Source organism: Cherax quadricarinatus, chromosome 5 (assembly GCF_038502225.1).
Source record: "Cherax quadricarinatus isolate ZL_2023a chromosome 5, ASM3850222v1, whole genome shotgun sequence".
Classification (NCBI taxonomy): domain Eukaryota; kingdom Metazoa; phylum Arthropoda; class Malacostraca; order Decapoda; family Parastacidae; genus Cherax; species Cherax quadricarinatus.
Genome location: NC_091296.1, coordinates 2583535 through 2605373, shown reverse-complemented (window position 1 = coordinate 2605373; position 21839 = coordinate 2583535). Strand labels below are relative to the sequence as shown.

General features: G+C 42.5%; 1 protein-coding gene and 1 long non-coding RNA gene across 3 annotated transcripts in view; one reads left to right on the top strand and one right to left on the bottom strand.

Annotated features, from left to right (window-relative positions):
• Nucleotides 1–7728, top strand: part of LOC128684976 (uncharacterized) — a 37293-nt gene extending 29565 nt beyond the window's left edge. The window contains exon 5 of the long non-coding RNA XR_008406455.2: nt 7052–7728. This is a non-coding gene — a long non-coding RNA (uncharacterized lncRNA). The remainder of the gene's footprint in view (nt 1–7051) is intronic.
• The window catches only part of LOC128684975 (lachesin), a 557865-nt gene that overhangs the window by 10676 nt on the left and 525350 nt on the right, over nt 1–21839 (bottom strand). For both annotated transcript variants that reach the window (XM_070098933.1, XM_070098924.1), the window contains exons 6-8: nt 16255–16444; nt 13941–14069; nt 639–758 (exon numbers count right to left, since the gene is read on the bottom strand). In XM_070098933.1, coding sequence (XP_069955034.1) covers nt 639–758; nt 13941–14069; nt 16255–16444 — 439 coding nt within the window. The remainder of the gene's footprint in view (nt 1–638; nt 759–13940; nt 14070–16254; nt 16445–21839) is intronic.

Below are 21839 nucleotides of genomic sequence, written 5' to 3'. Positions count from 1 at the left end.
TTGTACACGAGTTTAAGAGGTTAATAAAGCTAATTGTTTGGGTAGCATTAAAACAGGTTGCTACCCAAGCAATTAGCTTCAATAACCTTTTTAACTCGTGTACAAGTTGTCGGCAATTCTACCAGTATTAATACGACTCTTCAAGAGGATTATCCTAGTTATGAGAATGAGTTATGAAAGGGACAGTTTCATATTCAACATAAAAGATATGATTTCTGTCAGCACAATAATCAGCTAAATAGTGACATTACCAACAAACACCCTTCAACTCAGGTACCTTCATCCCAGGAATTAAAATTATTCTCTCCATTTTTATATTAATGGTATATATTACCAACAGATTGATGAATAAAACATTCAGCACTTAGGTACCTTGAAAAGCTTCTTCAGTCAAACACAAGAGAATACAACACTGAAGACCATAGAAGTGGAGAAGTCATTTCAAGATCAGTCTCCTACTTTCTCTTGTATTCAAATGAGGGAGCCTTTTGTGCAGGCAAAAGCATTTCAACAAAGATACCCAAGTGTTGCACATATCTCATGTATCCTCCCCAAGCTTTGTATGACCCTAAATGGATTCAAGCACTTCCCTGAGATGATTTTAACACTAGCACACATAACCTCAGTACTGGTCTTACCTTGACTATTCTGCCAGAAGGTGACAGGTTTGGGTGAAGCTTCCACCTTGCACTCCAGAGTGACGTCACTGCCATATGGTGAGCCTATCAGCTGATTTGGCACTTGTATAATGGGGTGAACTGTAAGGTGCAAGAGAAGGTTAGTGCAAGATAAACAACTGTAGGGTATCTGGGGGTTACTTTGGTGAGCTGTGTTTTAGTTTAATATGTTTATTATGCACCCCATACCCATCCTGTGGGCGGTAGTCAAAAGATTACAGAGGTACATAATGGGTCCAGGGACTGGGCCTCAAAGTTTTGATAGCTGAGCAAGTTACAGAGGCAATGAACTCACAATTTACAAAGGTAATGAACTCACAATTTACAAAGGTAATGAACTCCAGGTAGGTCTAGTCACAATCATTACAAGTTACAAAGGTATTTACAGATTACAGAGGTACACAATGGGTCCAGGGACCGGGCTCCAAAGTTTTGATGGCTGAACTAGGTACAAGGTAATGAACTCACAAGTTACAAAGGTAATGAACTCACAAGTTACAAAGGTAATGAATACTGTAAGAATGGTTACTTACGTTTATACATGGCTGCAATCATGAACAAATTTTAGAGTAATGAGCAATTCACACTTCCACACCCGGTCACAACTGTAGTGAGTTATTGGTGCAAATGTTGATTGCTGAGTCTCTCTCTCTCACACACACACACACACACACACACACATACAAATTCATACACACACACACAAACACACACACACACACACACACACACAAACTCATACACACACGCACACACACTCATACTCACACACACTCATACACACACTCACACTCATACACACACACACTCATACTCACACACACACACACACACACACACACACACACACACACACATGCACACATGTGGTAATGCTTTATTTACAGCTAGCAAAGTCAGGGTATTTCTCCAGAATGGTCTGTAATATACCACTGTGGATAAAATACTTAGCCATTTCTTGAACACTTCTGAGTGAGTTGTTTCTAAATTCATTAATTTTATCGCACTCCAGTACATAATGACGCAGGGTGTGACAATAATCCATCTGGCAAAGTTTACATTTCGTTTGGTCTACATCTGGTGGTGGTGATTTAACCTGCCAAAGATACTTGTAACCCAGCCGGAGCCGGGCGGTAGTGACATCCAAGAGTCTGCTTATTTTGTTGGATGCACCATAGACATGTGGCTCCTCCTGCATGAGCTGTGAGCTGTGAGCGTGAGCTGTGGATGGGGAAATTTGCAGTGTGCTACTATCCTATTCTCTGTGATAATTAGCTTTTGTTCCTAATCTGTAACTGTTTCTCTGTCATATTCCATCACATATGACAGGTGACTTGTAGTGTTGAAATGTGTTAGGCTGAGCTGGGAGACTTTAGTAGGGCAGTGAAGATATCATCAGGTATTTCATTAAAGATTTCGCAGTTTCATTTATGAGGCTGAGCACTAAATCCAAACGGGTCATACTCCACCTAGGGAAACAGGAAGCATTCAGGTTGAAACCAAGAAAATCAAAGTTAAGATTCAATTTCTTGAATCAAGAGCCCCTCACCAGCCTCAATTAACCTCTTTTGAGGGGTAAAGGTTCAGCAGAGCTGGAGTTACTGTCACTTAGGAAATACCATCTCTCAGGATGACCTATCCATAACACAGCTGGAACAGAATTTCAAGATACTATATCTCTAGCAGCCAGAATAGGGAAATAGGTTTTATATACAGGGTGAAGGAGAGTCAACTGTGAGGTTGAGAGGATTGATACAAGTTTAGGAATGAGCTAGTGAAAGTTTAGTATGGGGGTGTGATCCTTCTGGGTCTAGTGCTTGGTTTGGATTATAATAATAATAGCAAGGGGCATCAAAGGGAAGGGGGTTAGGTTAATGGGGAATGAACTGTGACTTGGAGTTGTGGTAGGGGTGGAAAAGTGAATATTCTGAGGTGGAAGGAAAAATTGTGAGGCATAGAAGTATTTAGTTAATAAGTTCACCATAATGTTCATTGTAACTTATTTATACCTATATAAATAATTCATTGTTGTGACTAATTCTAACCCAAGGTATAGCCTTACCAGGGCACCACATCACAGTGGTTGGAACTAAGACTTCAGCGGACTCAGACTGTGGGGCTGAGTCCACTGAATTGACACATTTGTTCATTGTGAATTTTCACCCCACACTGCACAAGACACAAGGACATCATCATAGCTGATCTGTAATACCCCACTCATACTGCACTGTTACACTATGGCCCGGCAGCACAGCCAGGTGCATACACTCGCAATTCCCTTGTCAGAGTTCATGGGTTTGAACTTAAAGCATTATAGTGTTACACTATGCCTAAATTTATATGCTAGGACTATAATTAAGTAGTTTGCAAGATTTAGAATTAATTTGCTTAAAATACCTCACCACACAAATGCCCTTCTTTTGAATATACATGATCGTGTCTTCTCATAATTGTATGTCATCTGCAACCAACAAACTGCAAACCCATCGTAACTAATGCGTATATATATTTTATAAAAAAAATTTAAACATTGAATTTTTTTTGTTACAGTACTTCACAAAAATAAACATGTCCTTTCTCTTGTGTTTTATTTTCCACTAATGTGGGATTTACTTCACTGTTTAATCTCTCATGAATGTAATACATAATTATACACTTAACACTCCATGGCAGGTCTTTTATTATAATAAAAAAGAATCGCTAAACCTGCAAGGGTCACAGGTCTTTTATACCTGCTGGATTATGGTGTTCACATGGCAGTACTGGGTAGCCTTCAGCCAAACTAAACACACAGTTTTATTCTATCAACCACATTTGGAATTCTGGCCTCTTCCTCCCACTGCTGTTGTGTCTGGGAAACTACGCTCTCGTACATACTGAACATACGATTCTTGTATAACAAACAGAGAAATGACCGACACTCCTCCGTGTATCAGTGGGCATACAAGACTTTCAGCATCTCCACCACACTGACTGACCTCACTCAAAGTCCCACCTTTGATGCAGACTCTCACACACTTTTTAATGCAAACTAACCTATGACAACCAACTTTGTTTTAAGCTTTACTCTTCCACCAACTCCCACCTCTACCCCTCACACAGTCCTAACCTTTCCACATTCCTTCAAAGTCACTTTGTTTCTGGGTTATCTTAGATAATTTACACTATGTATGATAATTGTACCTATTTTTCTCCTTTATTTTAGCTTTAAAGAACTACCTTAGTTCATTTATTTACATTTATTAAAATAATTCAGGTTTTATTTTTTAGCTTTAGAATATTTACTTTGTCTTATACTTAAGTCTAATTATAGATCCACTATAAATCTTATGATTACAAGCATTGATCCAGATACCAACCTCTTATTGAATGACTTAAATGAATCAAACAGTAACTGTAATTACTACACAGCAGAACAAACAGAGGCACTTCTCAGAGCCAACAACAACATAACTGTCTTTAACTACAATGTCAGATCTTTAAGCAAACATTACGATGACCTCACAGCATTACTAAATTCCCCGCATGCCAGTATGTCCATCATTAATCTCACTGAAACCTGGCTAAAGCCAAATGTCTATGCCATTCCTGGTTACACAGCCATACACAACTGTAGGCCAGACCAACAAGGGGGTGGCACAGATATATACTACTCAGACCAATTAGAATGTATCACTAATACTTGCACAAGGGATGAACATGGGGAATATATAATAGTTAAATTCGAATCCAAATACCTACAAAAACCTCTCACAGTGATAAACATCTGCAGAGTACCACAGTCAAACATTAGTCGTTTTAGTGAAAACCTAGGAAGTATGATAACTGATGCACACATGAATAAAGATCACTTACTACTCTCAGGTGACTTCAATATAAATCTCCAGCAAGACCAAGACCCACATGTTACTGAATTCACAAATGCTATGAGTAACTGCTTTTTGCTACCAACAATAACAAAACCTACAAGAACTACAGAGACTAGTGTTTCTCTATTAGACCACATCTGGACCAACACCATATCCCCTTCAAAATTAAGCATAATCACAGATAATACCACAGACCACTACCCTACCTTTCTCATAACCAATCTAGGTAAATTACCCCAAGACACTACTAAAGTAACCTTCAGACTTCATAATGAGGCAGCCATTAATAACTTCACAACAGCAATGACAAACATCGACTGGCTAACTGAGCTAGAAATCTATACAGATACTGACGAATGTATTAATAATCTTCTAAAAAAGACCCAATACCTTCATAACAAGCACTGCCCTAAAAAAGCAAACAGATGACAGCTAAGAGACTGAACAGTCCCTGGCTAACACCCAGCATCCTCAAATCCATAAATATAAAGCACCTATATGAAAAACAGTACAGAATGGGTCAGATAACCAGAGACCAAACAAAACGTTACTCATCAATCCTAGCCAGCCTGATAAGAAGGGCAAAAAAAAAATTGTATTATGAGAATAGATTATCCAACTTAAAAGTTGATATAAAAAAGACCTGGAAAACCCTATCTGAAATTCTAGGAACAAAAAAGATATCAGGAAACAGGGCAATCAAACTAACAAAACCAGATGAACTCCAACTCCCACCAATTGAAACAGCAGACTCAATGTTTTCTTCTCCACCATAGAAAAAAACCTTGCCGATAAAATCCCAAGCTCAAATATCCCACCCAATGACTACCTCACTGGCGACTACCTCACCAGCAACTACGCAAATACACTGTTCCTAGCTCCGACTAACCCAACAAAGTCTCCCTTATTATCAATGCACTAAAAAACGACAGGAGACTTAAATACTTTACCACCCTTTATATACAAAAAAGCTTCACAAGTGCTGTCACCAATCATTGCAACACTCTTTAACAAATCCATCTAATCCTCTACCTTCCCCACAGTTTTCAAAATAGCGAGGGTCACCCCGATACATAAAGCAGGAGATCAAACAGACTTGAATAGCTATAGGCCAATATCCAAATTACACCCTCTCTAAAATCTTTGAAAAATTAATTCATAAGCAAATCTATTCCTACCTCATCTCCCACAACATACTCAACCTGTCAGTGTGGGTTCAGGCCTAATAAAAATACGAATGATGCTATTATACACATGCTAGAACAAATATACACTGCACTCGAGAAAAAGAAGTCCCATTGGGGATCTTCATTGATTTACGTAAAGCTTTTGATACAGTTGACCATGATTTGTTGCACATAAAATTGTCACACTAGTATAAGAGGGCACTCCCTCAACTACCTAAAGTCTTACCTCAGCAACAGAAGCCAATATGGAGCAAATGGAGCAAACTCTTCCACACAGACAATTACAGTTGATGTCCCACAGGGAAGTGTCCTTGGCCCTCTTCTCTTTCTCATTTACATAAATGACCTACCAAATGCATCTCAACTACTCAAACCCACACTATTTGCAGATGACTCTACATACGTCTTCTCTCACCCAAGCCCAGTCATGCTAGCCAATACTGTAAATACTGAATTACAGAAAATATTTACCTGGATGATGATTAATAAACTTACTCTCAATATTGACAAAACCTACTTCATTCAGTTTGGAAACAGAATTACAGATGTTCCTCTTAACATAATGATAAAAGGATCACCTATCACAAAGCTCACAGAGGGAAAATTCTTAGGAATCCACCTTGATAATAGACTCAAATTTCAAACACATGTACAACAGATTTCCAAGAAAATCTCTAAGACTATAGGCATACTATTGAAGATACAGTACTGTTCCACAGTCAGCCCTCCTGGCCCTATATCACTCACTCATTTATCCCTATCTCACCTATGGAATCTGTGCATGGGGCTCAACAACAATAAACCATCTCAGACCATTAATTACCCAACAAAAGGCTGCAGTAAGAATGATAACAAATTCCCACCATAGGCAGCACACTCCATCAGTATTCAAAACTCTAAACCTACTCACCGTACAAAACATCCATACTTATTATTGTACCTACTACATACATAGAACGCTTAACTCGGATATAAACTCTCCCCTCAAACTTTTCCTTACCAACCTCAACAGAACACATGACCATAACACAAGGCACAGATCACTCTTTGATGTTCCTCGTGTCCATCTCACACTATGTAAAAATGCAATGCACATGAAAGGCCCAAAAATCTGGAATTCATTATACTTGTGAATATAAAAGAAACACTGTCTGTTTATCAGTTCAAGACTTCTTAAAAACCACTTACTCACCCACAACTAAATAAATAGTGATTAACTGTATCTCATAAATGTATAACTTGTGACCCTATCAAACTGTTTTTTTTTTTTTTGTAATTACATTACCTAATAGAATACTCCATTCTCTTGAATGCACAGTAACTCATCAGATGACCATATGACCTGTTTCTGCACTACAAATCATTGATTTTATTCGATTTGACCGGATTATATTATAAACTGTGCTACAAATTTGTACAACTATAAAGCCTCTTATTTGAAATACTCATTTGTACTTCATGTTGTAATTTGTTTACTTTAATTTTTACCACTGAATATATCATTGCTTAGTTAAGATTAAGTTAATTTTAAGCCTGCCCATAATGCTCTACTTACAAGGGGCTTTTGGCATGCACACCCAACCATTGGATTTCTTTCGTACAACTATGTATCATGTCCAAATAATAATAAATAAAATAAATAAATAAATAAAAATAAATGTGTACCTGTACCTAAACTTTCGCAACTCATCTGCAGTGCTACATCACCTATACACATTAAACACTGAATAATCTTATTAAATACTATATCTATCGCTACAATTAAATATATTATTGTCCCCACATGAGAGGTCCCATGACTGCAGTGAGGGAATTTTGATCCAAGGAACTGGATCCTTAGATTAACCTTAAATCCCTCCTTTTCCCAGGTGTTATATGGCTCCCACGGGTTTAGTTCTTCTGGTGATTCAAATAAGATTATTGTAATCAGGCAATGAGAGTTCCCGAGGTTTGATCCGAGGAAGTCATTATTTCTTGGATCAAGAGCCCTTCAGCCTCAAGGAACACTTCAAAGAGTGTAGACCACCCTTCCCTCCTATGGGTTTAGTGCTTTCTTGCTAACATAATACCACTGAATATTAATATAGTATCATGTTTAAAAAAAATTCACTAAACCAGTATGGGTCATACACCACTGAATAAGAATATACAACTCAATTAAGTATATACTATAAGTATATACCAGTAGATATATGCAGCTAAGTGCATAGTAATGAATAAATATACACCACTGAATAAGTATATGCCAGTGAATGGGTATACACCACTGAATGTGTATACCACTGAATAATTTATTTTTTATTTTATTATCACACCGGCCGATTCCCACCAAGGCAGGGTGGCCCGAAAAAGAAAAACTTTCACCATCATTCACTCCATCACTGTCTTGCCAGAAGGGTGCTTTACACTACAGTTTTTAAACTGCAACATTAACACCCCTCCTTCAGAGTGCAGGCACTGTACTTCCCATCTCCAGGACTCAAGTCCGGCCTGCCGGTTTCCCTGAATCCCTTCATAAATGTTACTTTGCTCACACTCCAACAGCACGTCAAGTATTAAAAACCATTTGTCTCCATTCACTCCTATCAAACACGCTCACGCATGCCTGCTGGAAGTCCAAGCCCCTCTCACACAAAACCTCCTTTACCCCCTCCCTCCAACCCTTCCTAGGCCGACCCCTACCCCGCCTTCCTTCCACTACAGACTGATACACTCTTGAAGTCATTCTGTTTCGCTCCATTCTCTCTACATGTCCGAACCACCTCAACAACCCTTCCTCAGCCCTCTGGACAACAGTTTTGGTAATCCCGCACCTCCTCCTAACTTCCAAACTACGAATTCTCTGCATTATATTCACACCACACATTGCCCTCAGACATGACATCTCCACTGCCTCCAGCCTTCTCCTCGCTGCAACATTCATCACCCACGCTTCACACCCATATAAGAGCGTTGGTAAAACTATACTCTCATACATTCCCCTCTTTGCCTCCAAGGACAAAGTTCTTTGTTTCCACAGACTCCTAAGTGCACCACTCACTCTTTTTCCCTCATCAATTCTATGATTCACCTCATCTTTCATAGACCCATCCGCTGACACGTCCACTCCCAAATATCTGAATACGTTCACCTCCTCCATACTCTCTCCCTCCAATCTGATATTCAATCTTTCATCACCTAATCTTTTTGTTATCCTCATAACCTTACTCTTTCCTGTATTCACCTTTAATTTTCTTCTTTTGCACACCCTACCAAATTCATCCACCAATCTCTGCAACTTCTCTTCAGAATCTCCCAAGAGCACAGTGTCATCAGCAAAGAGCAGCTGTGACAACTCCCACTTTGTGTGTGATTCTTTATCTTTTAACTCCACGCCTCTTGCCAAAACCCTCGCATTTACTTCTCTTACAACCCCATCTATAAATATATTAAACAACCACGGTGACATCACACATCCTTGTCTAAGGCCTACTTTTACTGGGAAAAAATTTCCCTCTTTCCTACATACTCTAACTTGAGCCTCACTATCCTCGTAAAAACTCTTCACTGCTTTCAGTAACCTACCTCCTACACCATACACTTGCAACATCTGCCACATTGCCCCCCTATCCACCCTGTCATACGCCTTTTCCAAATCCATAAATGCCACAAAGACCTCTTTAGCCTTATCTAAATACTGTTCACTTATATGTTTCACTGTAAACACCTGGTCCACACACCCCCTACCTTTCCTAAAGCCTCCTTGTTCATCTGCTATCCTATTCTCCGTCTTACTCTTAATTCTTTCAATTATAACTCTACCATACACTTTACCAGGTACACTCAACAGACTTATCCCCCTATAATTTTTGCACTCTCTTTTATCCCCTTTGCCTTTATACAAAGGAACTATGCATGCTCTCTGCCAATCCCTAGGTACCTTACCCTCTTCCATACATTTATTAAATAATTGCACCAACCACTCCAAAACTATATCCCCACCTGCTTTTAACATTTCTATCTTTATCCCATCAATCCCGGCTGCCTTACCCCCTTTCATTTTACCTACTGCCTCACGAACTTCCCCCACACTCACAACTGGCTCTTCCTCACTCCTACAAGATGTTATTCCTCCTTGCCCTATACACGAAATCACAGCTTCCCTATCTTCATCAACATTTAACAATTCCTCAAAATATTCCTTCCATCTTCCCAATACCTCTAACTCTCCATTTAATAACTCTCCTCTCCTATTTTTAACTGACAAATCCATTTGTTCTCTAGGCTTTCTTAACTTGTTAATCTCACTCCAAAACTTTTTCTTATTTTCAACAAAATTTGTTGATAACATCTCACCCACTCTCTCATTTGCTCTCTTTTTACATTGCTTCACCACTCTCTTAACTTCTCTCTTTTTCTCCATATACTCTTCCCTCCTTGCATCACTTCTACTTTGTAAAAACTTCTCATATGCTAACTTTTTCTCCCTTACTACTCTCTTTACATCATCATTCCACCAATCGCTCCTCTTCCCTCCTGCACCCACTTTCCTGTAACCACAAACTTCTGCTGAACACTCTAACACTACATTTTTAAACCTACCCCATACCTCTTCGACCCCATTGCCTATGCTCTCATTAGCCCATCTATCCTCCAATAGCTGTTTATATCTTACCCTAACTGCCTCCTCTTTTAGTTTATAAACCTTCACCTCTCTCTTCCTTGATGCTTCTATTCTCCTTGTATCCCATCTACCTTTTACTCTCAGTATAGCTACAACTAGAAAGTGATCTGATATATCTGTGGCCCCTCTATAAACATGTACATCCTGAAGTCTACTCAACAGTCTTTTATCTACCAATACATAATCCAACAAACTACTGTCATTTCGCCCTACATCATATCGTGTATACTTATTTATCCTCTTTTTCTTAAAATATGTATTACCTATAACTAAACCCCTTTCTATACAAAGTTCAATCAAAGGGCTCCCATTATCATTTACACCTGGCACCCCAAACTTACCTACCACACCCTCTCTAAAAGTTTCTCCTACTTTAGCATTCAAGTCCCCTACCACAATTACTCTCTCACTTGGTTCAAAGGCTCCTATACATTCACTTAACATCTCCCAAAATCTCTCTCTCTCCTCTGCATTCCTCTCTTCTCCAGGTGCATACACGCTTATTATGACCCACTTCTCGCATCCAACCTTTACTTTAATCCACATAATTCTTGAATTTACACATTCATATTCTCTTTTCTCCTTCCATAACTGATCATTTAACATTACTGCTACCCCTTCCTTTGCTCTAACTCTCTCAGATACTCCAGATTTAATCCCATTTATTTCCCCCCACTGAAACTCTCCTACCCCCTTCAGCTTTGTTTCGCTTAGGGCCAGGACATCCAACTTCTTTTCATTCATAACATCAGCAATCATCTGTTTCTTGTCATCCGCACTACATCCACGCACATTTAAGCAACCCAGTTTTATAAAGTTTTTCTTCTTCTCTTTTTTAGTAATTGTATACAGGAGAAGGGGTTACTAGGGTATACCACTAAATATACACCACTGAACAGGTGTACACTATTGAATATGTATACCACTGAATATACACCACTATGTGTACTCACCTATTTGTGGTTTCAGGGGTCAAGACTCAGCTCCTGGCCCCCACCTCTTCATTGATTGCTACTGGGTCCTCCCTCTCCCTGCTCCATGAGCTTTACCATACCTCATCTTAAAACTATGAATGGTTCCTGCCTCCACTACATCACTTGTCAGGCTATTCCACTGAAGAAATTCTTCCTAACATCCCTTTGACTCATCTGAGTCTTCAACTTCCAATTGTGACCTTAATGACAACAATATTCTCCATAGCTATCAATCAGGCTTTAGAAGATCTTACTCAACCGACACCTCCCTAATTAATCTGATGGATTACTTGAGAACTGAAATGTCAATAGGGAACCTCATAGGTATGGTAACCTTAGATCTGCAAAAGGCCTTTGATACTGTCAACCACAATACATATATATATTATGTAAGAAACTTCAAGCTATTGGTATAGGTTCTGTAGACTGGTTTAAGTCCTACCTTAGCAACAGGAGACAAATTGTCAAAATCAACAAAACGGAATCAGAACCCCTGCCGATAGCATGTGGAGTTCCCCTTATTATTCCTATGCTATATTAATGACATGCCTATCAGTGTCAAGTGCAAACTCCTACTGCATACAGATGCCAGTGCTCTGTTAGTGTCAGGTAAAGACCCACAAGATATAGCTAATGTATTAACACTGGAACTGGAGTCCTGCAGCAAATGGTTAATAGACAACAAACTATTATTACACCTCGGGAAAACTGAAGCCATTCTCTTTGGCACATAACATAAACTGAGAAGGGTAAATAATTTTAATTTCCAGTGTAATGGGAAGCCCATCACTTTAGTTTCCTCAGTAAAATATCTGGGAATCCCCTTTGACCCATGCATGTCAGGAGAATTGATAGTGAACAGTGTAGTAAAGAAAGCAAATGCCAGACTGAAGTTCCTCTATAGACAAGGACAGTGTCTACCTACTGAGGCTCGCAGGACCCTATGTCTAGCCCTTAACAAAAAAACTGAAAGATAGACTGCAAATCACCCAGAACAAAATAGTAAGATTTATCCTGGACCTGGGTCCAAGAGAACATGTAGGCCAGCATGAATTACAGCAGTTGGATATGCTGAATGTTGAAGACAGAGTAAAACAACTGAAGCTAAATCATGTTTATAAAATTGCTCACAAACAGTGTCCAGAATATCTTGCTGTCAATTTTGTCAAGGTTGGGAACCAAAGCAATCATACTACTAGGGGGAGAGAGCACAACTTTGTAGTACCCACAGTCAGTGGCCAGGCTTCAAACCCCTTTTATTGTACAGCAATAAAGGAATGGAACAGACTGCCTGCACATGTCAAAGTCAGTCATAGCATGAACCAGTTCAAGATATCTTACATATGGAATTTGTGTATGGGGATCAACAACATCCAGTCACCTAAAACCCCTAATAACCCAGCAAAAGGCAGCAGTAAGAAGGATAACAAATTCCCACTCCCGCCAGCATACTCCGCCAATTTTCAAAAGTCTGAATCTGCTCACCATTAAGAACATCCATACTTATTCATGTGCCTACTACATACGCAGAACAATTCACGCAAATGTAAACCCTCCACTCAGACTTCTCACCAACCTAAACAGGACACATGACCACAACACAAGACACAGATCTCTTTTTGATATACCTCATGTCCATATCACACTGTGTAAAAACTCTATGTACATAAAGGGCCCCAAAATATGGAATTCATTACCAGAAGATATTAAAGTAACCCAGTCTGAAAATCAATTTAAGACTTCTCAAAAGCCACTTAATCACCCTAGACTAAACGCTAAATACTCAGTACACACACACTTACATATGTACTCCCACATCATAACTTCAGCAATCACTTTGAACCTTTTATCCATTGTTGACAGGAATATAATTGAATCATTGTTTTCACAAAAAACATTTTAGAATATATGAACATCTTTTGTCTTATACAAATTTGATTCACTTACAATTAATAATCTACTGTACAAGTATGAAATAATTACTATCCTACTGTACAACTATGATATACTCCTTAGTGTTAAGTAGACTGTAAGCCAATAATATTAAGTTGGCCTATAATGCCTAGGCATAATAGAGGCTCTCTCTGCATTGCAACCCACTATTGTAAATACAAAATCTAAATGTACTGTTTGCAAAGACATAAAATAAATAAATAAATTGTCTGCCTAACAAAGCTCCTGGAGAGTGAAACGTTACCACAATAAAATGCCACATTAGTTACATCCATGTCCAGTTATAGGTTTAAATTATACCATACAATTTGTGTGCATTAGTGTATGAAATCATAATTACAGGACTGCAGACAACCCAGGTTACAGGTGGGGTTGGAACTTGTGGCAGGTGAGTGGTAAAACTCCAGGTCAGTGCATAAACCACTGGACCAGTTGGCTACAATAAGATTCATCCAACCAGGTATATTTATACATCATAGGGAGGTTAGCATGGGCCACCACTGTGACCACAAATGCAAGATTTTACAGATGAATCTTCCGCCAGGGCACATTGGATTGCAAAGGACCAACGGACCTAACTAAACTGACATGGCAAGACAAAAGAGTGACATACTCACAGTGGACATGTAGTTGGACACGCTTGGACACCTGGGGAGGGACGGTGTTACGGGCTATGCAAAGGTATGCGCCCATGTCATCTCTGGACACACGGTTTACCTCTAGCGTCTCTCCTTCCCATGATGACACTGAAAAGAACATGTTGTCAGTGTAGTGAAATGGAAGTCAGTATCTGTGTCCGACCCTTGTATACTGCATACGTCAAACATATTAGACACGTGTAACAGTTAGGTATCTTTATTCCGAAACGATTTGCATAGACAGTAGGCGTCTTCAGTCGAGTACAGAGGAAGCAGTAGAGATGTGGAGACGTAGTTTTGAGGTTGTCAGTCCCTTGGCCCTCAGGCTGAGGGACTGACTACAAAAACTACGTTTTACCTGGAGTTTACCTGGTCTCAGACCGGACTGCGGGGGCGTTGACCCCCGCAGTCCGGTCTGAGACCAGGCCTCATGGTGGATCAAGGTCTGATCAACCAGGCTGTTACTGCTGGCTGCACGCAAGCTGACGTACGAACCACAGCCTGGTTTGTCAGGTACTGACTTAAGATGCCTGTCCAGTGCCTTCTTGAAGACAGCCAGGGGTCTATTGGTAATCCCCCTTATGTATGCTGGGAGGCAATTGGATAGACTTGGGCCCCAGACACTTATTTTGTTGTCTCTCGATGTACTCGTGGCGCCCCTGCTTTTCATTGGGGAATGTTGCATCTCCTGCCGAGTCTTTCAAGGGTGATGGACTGATTACATCGTCTTCACATCTCTACTGCTTCTGCTAACTCTCCTGTACTCGACTGAAGAAGCCTACTGTCTAGGCGAATGGTTTTGGAATAAAGATACCTGACTGTTGCACATGTGTCTTACTTATCAACTTGTGGATATTGTATACCATTATCATATTCATACTTCCTGCCCACGAAGGAAGACCGAAAAGAATGAAATATTCAGCGTAATTCAGTCAAAAGTTGTCTTGCGAAGACAACGAAGCTCAAAATGAGCCTCTGAACGGCAGCATCCCCATCAGTCTTTTAGAGTACAGGTACTGTACTCTACCTCCAGGACTTGAGTCCAGTTAACAGGTTTGTCTTGAATACCTTCACATTTCTCACACTATCAGTACCTGAAGCCATAAAACCCACTTGTTTACTTACACTCCAATCTAATGCGCTCACACTAGCCTCTTGGATGCTAAAGTTCCTATTTCAAAACCTCTTTTAACCCCTCCCCTCCAACTTTTCCCTCTGTCCTTCCACCCCAGATTTATACATCCTCTTGGTCATCTTATTTTGCTACATCCTCTAAATGACCAGACCATCTCAATTCCTTGTCAACCCTGTGCGGCCAACAGCAACAGCCTGGTTGATCAGGCCTGACCCCACCACGAGGCCTGGTCACAGATCGGGTCGTGGGGGCATTGACCCCCGAAACCCTCTCCAGGTATATACCCATGATAACTCCACAATTTCTAATTTCTGTACTCTGAATGCTCCACATTAGTCGCACCGCACATCGCTCTCAAACATGACATTTGCAGTGTTTAAAGCCCACGCCTCACACCCATGTAAAAGTGTTGGTACTACTGTACTCCGGTTCTTTAACCTGTTTTGCTTCCATGGATAAACTTCTTTCCACAAATCTCTCAACACACCCTCTACTTTTTAACCCTCGTCCATTCTGTGGTTCACTCCGTCGTTCATAGACCCATCTGGAGAGTTTACCTGGAGAGAGTTTCGGGGGTCAACGCCCCCGCGGCCCGGTCTGTGACCAGGCCTCCTGGTGGATCAGCGCCTGATCAACCAGGCTGTTGCTGCTGGCTGCACGCAAACCAACGTACGAGCCACAGCCCGGCTGATCAGGAACTGACTTTAGGTGCTTGTGCAGTGCCAGCTTGAAGACTGCCAGGGGTCTGTTGGTAATCCCCCTTATGTGTGCTGGGAGGCAGTTGAACAGTCTCGGGCCCCTGACACTTATTGTATGGTCTCTTAACGTGCTAGTGACACCCCTGCTTTTCATTGGGGGGATGTTGCATCGTCTGCCAAGTCTTTTGCTTTCGTAGTGAGTGATTTTCGTGTGCAAGTTCGGTACTAGTCCCTCTAGGATTTTCCAGGTGTATATAATCATGTATCTCTCCCTCCCTGCTGACGAGTCCACTCCCAAATATCTACATTTACTTCCACCATACCCAGACTTCTCCTTCTCATCACTTTGCTATTTTCTATGTTCATTTTCTTTCTTTTACATACCCTCCCAAATTCCTCTACTAACTACTGTAACCAAAAATAGTGAAATTCCAAGTGCTTTCGTGATTTCTCACATTACCTGGCTTGGTGATGAGCCCGTCTGAGACCATGATTGTGGCAGCATCTTCCCTGACCCAGGTGACTGAGGGCATAGGGTGGCCCGTGGCCACACACTTCAACACTGCTCGGTCACCTTCTGTGGCCACCACATCTCCCGAACTCATAGCGTCATCGATCTCGGGCGGTCGTTGCACCTCCAAGTGACCCATCTGCAACAACACGCAACATGTTATAAATTAGACACAGTGTAATACTAGACATCTTTATAGTGGAAACATTTTGCCACTCAAGAGGCTTCATCAGTCCAATACAAAGAAGAATAGCGAAGTTAACAAGTAATCAGTCCCTCAGCCTGGAGTCGATGTAATCAGTCCATCATCTTAATAAGGTTAGGTTAGATAAGGTTTGTCTGGAAACAGGACTAAGTATTTCCTGACGCGGGTCTTAGATGATGACCCACAGCTGGAGCTTCTGGTCATCTGACCGAGGCCTTCCGCTTGCTTACCCCTCCACCCCTTTAAAAATTATGGTCTTCTCGATAGGAATACAGCATGTGTGAGAAGAAGGGGCTTATATATACTGCAGACAGATGAGGTGAAGCAGTCGTAGGTGGTGTCACCTTGGATAAATTGACAGATGAAAGTAGGTCATGACTCTAGGTTAGGCAAGTGAATAATTCCCTGTATCAAGATGTTACTGTATCTGACAAGAATGTAGATAAATGGTTAAGAGAACCGACAAGTGTTACACAAGTGTTTAATTTATCAACTTGTCGGTTCTCTGAACCATTTATCCACAACACTTACCAAGTCTGTAGCCAAAGACGCCAAGAACCCCAACAGAAGTCACGCTGACTTTGGGTTATCCTAGATAATTTACACATATGTTAATATGTATGATAATTTATATAAATGTATTTATGTATACCTGTACCTAAATAAGGTTACTTAATAAGAAAATGCTCACTTAAGCAAGAGTCGAAGACCAACTCAAGTGGTGTCCACTTGGCGTTCACACAATCATTTAGTCAATAAGAGAATACACGTATATCCGTCATGCCTTAGCTATCTACATCGCCTACATTCATTACTTTCTACTGACATGGAAAAAGTATGTTAAAATGGTATATAATACCGGTATAAAACAGAGGTAGCAAGTGTAGTAGGGATCCCAGGGTAAAGAAAGATATTTCTACAGACCTCTGAAAAGATCCATAAATGGCTTTTCCCACTGATAATTGGGTTAATATTCCAGGAAATCTGCACATAATAATGGCTAATGGAAATTCCATTGCAATGGTTATACTTATAACCATAATTTTATACCAATGGTTATACTGACCAGCCGGGCTGTGGCTCGTACGTTGGTTTGCGTGCAGCCAGCAGTAACAGCCTGGTTGATCAGGCTCTGATCCACCAGGAGGCCTGGTCACAGACCGGGCCGCGGGGGCGTTGACCCCCGGAACTCTCTCTAGGTCTCCAGGTAAATATACTTATACCATATATACCAATGGTCATACTTATAACCATATATACTTATAATCATATATACTTATAACCATATATACTTATAACCATAATTTTTCATTGGGTGGAAGGGTAAGCCAGTGGAAGGCCTCGGTCAGATGACCAAAAGCTCCAGCTGCGGGTCATCATATGACTAAGAGCAGCGTCAGGAAACACTTATCCTGTTTCTTGACCAACCTTACTTAACCTCAGCACTTCTTGAAGAATTTTTAAAGGAGGATCCTGATGACTTAAAGAATGTTACTGTGTTTAAAGCTGTGAGAAGCTTGACAGAAAAGACTCAGAAACCGTATCGCTGTCCAACAAAGCTTTAACTGAAGAAATGGAAGAAATTTACCTATGCAAAAAAAAAAAAAAAATCAATTTTGTAAAGGGTGAGAAGGCTGCTGCCTTAAAAAAAAAAGACCACTGAAGCAAATAATTTTCATTCCAAAATACGTTTTTCTTGGCCTAGAGAGCGAGTGCTTACCTGGAGTTTACCTGGAGAGAATTCCGGGGGTCAACGCCCCCGCGGCCCGGTCTGTGACCAGGCCTCAGTGAAGCACTCTGATCAACGTTCTCCATTTAAGCAGATAAATTGCCCGACGGTTCTATCTTAGGCAAGCAGGCTATATAGTGTGATTTACTCGACTGTTGAACGCGCTTAACACATTGATCTTCCTTCAAGCCCCAACACCTGAGGGATTCAATATTGTATTGGATGCAAGCGTGTGGAAGCGAATCTTGGTACCAGAGAATACAAGGCTGGACTTTATCAAGGCTAGGTTTTATCAAGGCTAGCTTTTATCAAGGCTAGCTTTTATCAAGGCTAGCTTTTATCAAGGCTAGGTTTTATCAAGGCTAGGTTTTATCAAGGCTAGCTTTTATCAAGGCTAGGTTTTATCAAGGCTAGCTTTTATCAAGGCTAGGCTTCATCAGCCACAGCCCTGTACTGTCCTGCCCTGTCCTGTCCTGTCCTGTCCTGTCCTGTCCTGCCCTGCCTGCCAGCCTGCCTGCCAGCCTGCCTGCCAGCCTGCCTGCCAGCCAGCCTGCCAGCCTGCCAGCCTGCCTGCCAGCCAGCCTGCCAGCCAGCCTGCCAGCCAGCCTGCCAGCCAGCCTGCCTGCCAGCCTGCCTGCCAGCCTGCCTGCCAGCCAGCCTGCCAGCCTGCCAGCCTGCCTGCCAGCCAGCCTGCCAGCCAGCCTGCCTGCCAGCCTGCCAGCCAGCCTGCCTGCCAGCCTGCCTGCCAGCCTGCCTGCCAGCCAGCCTGCCTGCCAGCCAGCCTCGCTGCCAGCCTGCGTGCCAGCCTGTCAGCCTGCCTGCCTGCCTGCCTGCCTGCCTGCCTGCCAGCCTGCCTGCCAGCCAGCCTGCCAGCCAGCCTGCCTGCCAGCCTGCCAGCCAGCCTGCCAGCCAGCCTGCCAGCCAGCCTGCCTGCCAGCCAGCCTGCCTGCCAGCCTGCCTGCCAGCCAGCCTGCCAGCCTGCCTGCCAGCCTGCCTGCCAGCCAGCCAGCCTGCCAGCCAGCCTGCCAGCCAGCCTGCCTGCCAGCCTGCCAGCCTGCCAGCCAGCCTGCCTGCCAGCCTGCCTGCCAGCCTGCCAGCCAGCCTGCCTGCCAGCCTGCCAGCCAGCCTGCCTGCCAGCCTGCCTGCCAGCCTGCCTGCCAGCCAGCCTGCCTGCCAGCCTGCCTGCCAGCCTGCCAGCCAGCCTGCCTGCCAGCCTGCCAGCCAGCCTGCCTGCCAGCCTGCCTGCCAGCCTGCCTGCCAGCCAGCGTGCCGGCCTGCCTGCCAGCCAGCCAGCCAACCTGCCTGCCTGCCAGCCTGCCTGCCAGCCTGCCAGCCAGCCTGCCTGCCAGCCTGCCTGCCAGCCTGCCTGCCAGCCTGCCTGCCAGCCTGCCAGCCAGCCTGCCTGCCTGCCAGACTGCCTGCCAGCCTGCCTGCCAGCCTGCCTGCCAGCCTGCCTGCCAGCCTGCCTGCCAGCCAGCCTGCCAGCCTGCCTGCCAGCCAGCCTGCCAGCCTGCCTGCTTCCAGGTGTCGCATCACACACACTGCTTCATCGTTAACGTATTTACACCTCGAAAGAACGAATATGATTCTCTCTGCCTGGACACTAACCTAACATCAACCTACAGCATGTATGACGGTAAAGTTCTCTCTCTCTCTCTCTCTCTCTCTCTCTCTCTCAAGACCTCACTACAATATGATTCTCTCTGCCTGGACACTAACCTAACATCAACCTACAGCATGTATGACGGTAAAGTTCTCTCTCTCTCTCTCTCTCTCTCTCTCTCTCTCTCTCTCTCTCTCAAGACCTCACTACAATATGGTTCTCTCTGCCTGGACACTAACCTAACATCAACCTACAGCATGTATGACGGTAAAGTTCTCTCTCTCTCTCTCTCTCTCTCTCTCTCTCTCTCTCTCTCTCTCAAGACCTCACTACAATATGGTTCTCTCTGTGAGTAAGACACATGTGCAACATCTGGGTATCTTTATTGTAGACGTTTCGCCATCCAGTGGCTTTATCAATACAAATTCTAGGACATAAGTTGAAGACAGTAGAACTATGTACAGAAGATGAGGTAATCAGTCCCTCAACCTTGGAGTAGGTGCGAACAGCACCATAGTCGTGGAGATTCTGAAGCAGAAGAAAGAATCCTGGCGCTTATATAGTAACGTCAGGTGAAGCAGACGAGGGCAAATTCACTGGTAGGCAGGATTCCCCAGTGGAAGCAGGTCCTTCCCAAAGAGATGGGTTAGTTGTAGTGGTAGTTGTCGTAGTCGTGAAGGTTATGTACATGTCCTCAGAATTAAGATTCCATGATGTTGCAGTGTCTGACAAGTTGTGTACGAATGGTATATAATACCGACAAGATGTGAGTAAGACACATGTGCAACATCTGGGTATCTTTATTGTAGACTACGACAACTACCACTACAACTAACCCATCTCTTTGGGAAGGACCTGCTTCCACTGGGGAATCCTGCCTACCAGTGAATTTGCCCTCGTCTGCTTCACCTGACGTTACTATATAAGCGCCAGGATTCTTTCTTCTGCTTCAGAATCTCCACGACTATGGTGCTGTTCGCACCTACTCCTAGGTTGAGGGACTGATTACCTCATCTTCTGTACATAGTTCTACTGTCTTCAAGTTATGTCCTAGAATTTGTATTGATAAAGCCACTGGATGGCGAAACGTCTACAATAAAGATACCCAGATGTTGCACATGTGTCTTACTCACATCTTGTCGGTATTATATACCATTCGTACACATGGTTCTCTCTGCCTGGACACTAACCTAACATCAACCTACAGCATGTATGACGGTAAAGTTCTCTCTCTCTCTCTCTCTCTCTCTCTCTCAATACCTCACACCACAATATGGTTCTCTCTGCCCTGGACACTAACCTAACATCCTTCCTAGCATGTATGTGGTAAGAGGGTTCTCTCTCTCTCTCTCTCTCTCTCTCTCTCTCTCTCTCTCTCTCTCTCAAGACCTCACTACAATATGATTCTCTCTGCCTGGACACTAACCTAACATCAACCTACAGCATGTATGACGGTAAAGTTCTCTCTCTCTCTCTCTCTCTCTCTCAAGACCTCACTACAATATGGTTCTCTCTGCCTGGACACTAACCTAACATCAACCTATAGCATGTATGACGGTAAAGTTCTGTCTCTGTCTCTCTCTCTCTCTCTCTCTCTCTCTCTCTCTCTCTCTCTCTCTCTCTCTCTCTCTCTCTCTCTCTCTAATCTAAGACCTCTACTGAATACCTGATTCTCTCTGCCTGGACACTAACCTAACATCAACCTACAGCATGTATGACGGTAAAGTTCTCTCTCTCTCTCTCTCTCTCTCTCTCTCTCTCTCTCTCTCTCTCTCTCTCTCTCTCTCTCTCTCTCTCTCTCTCTCTCTCTCTCTCTCTCTCTCTCAAGACCTCACTACAATATGGTTCTCTCTGCCTGGACACTAACCTAACATCAACCTACAGCATGTATGACGGTAAAGTTCTCTCTCTCTCTCTCTCTCTCTCTCTCTCTCTCTCTCTCTCTCTCTCTCTCTCTCAAGACCTCATACAATGGTTCTCTCCTTACATAATAACCT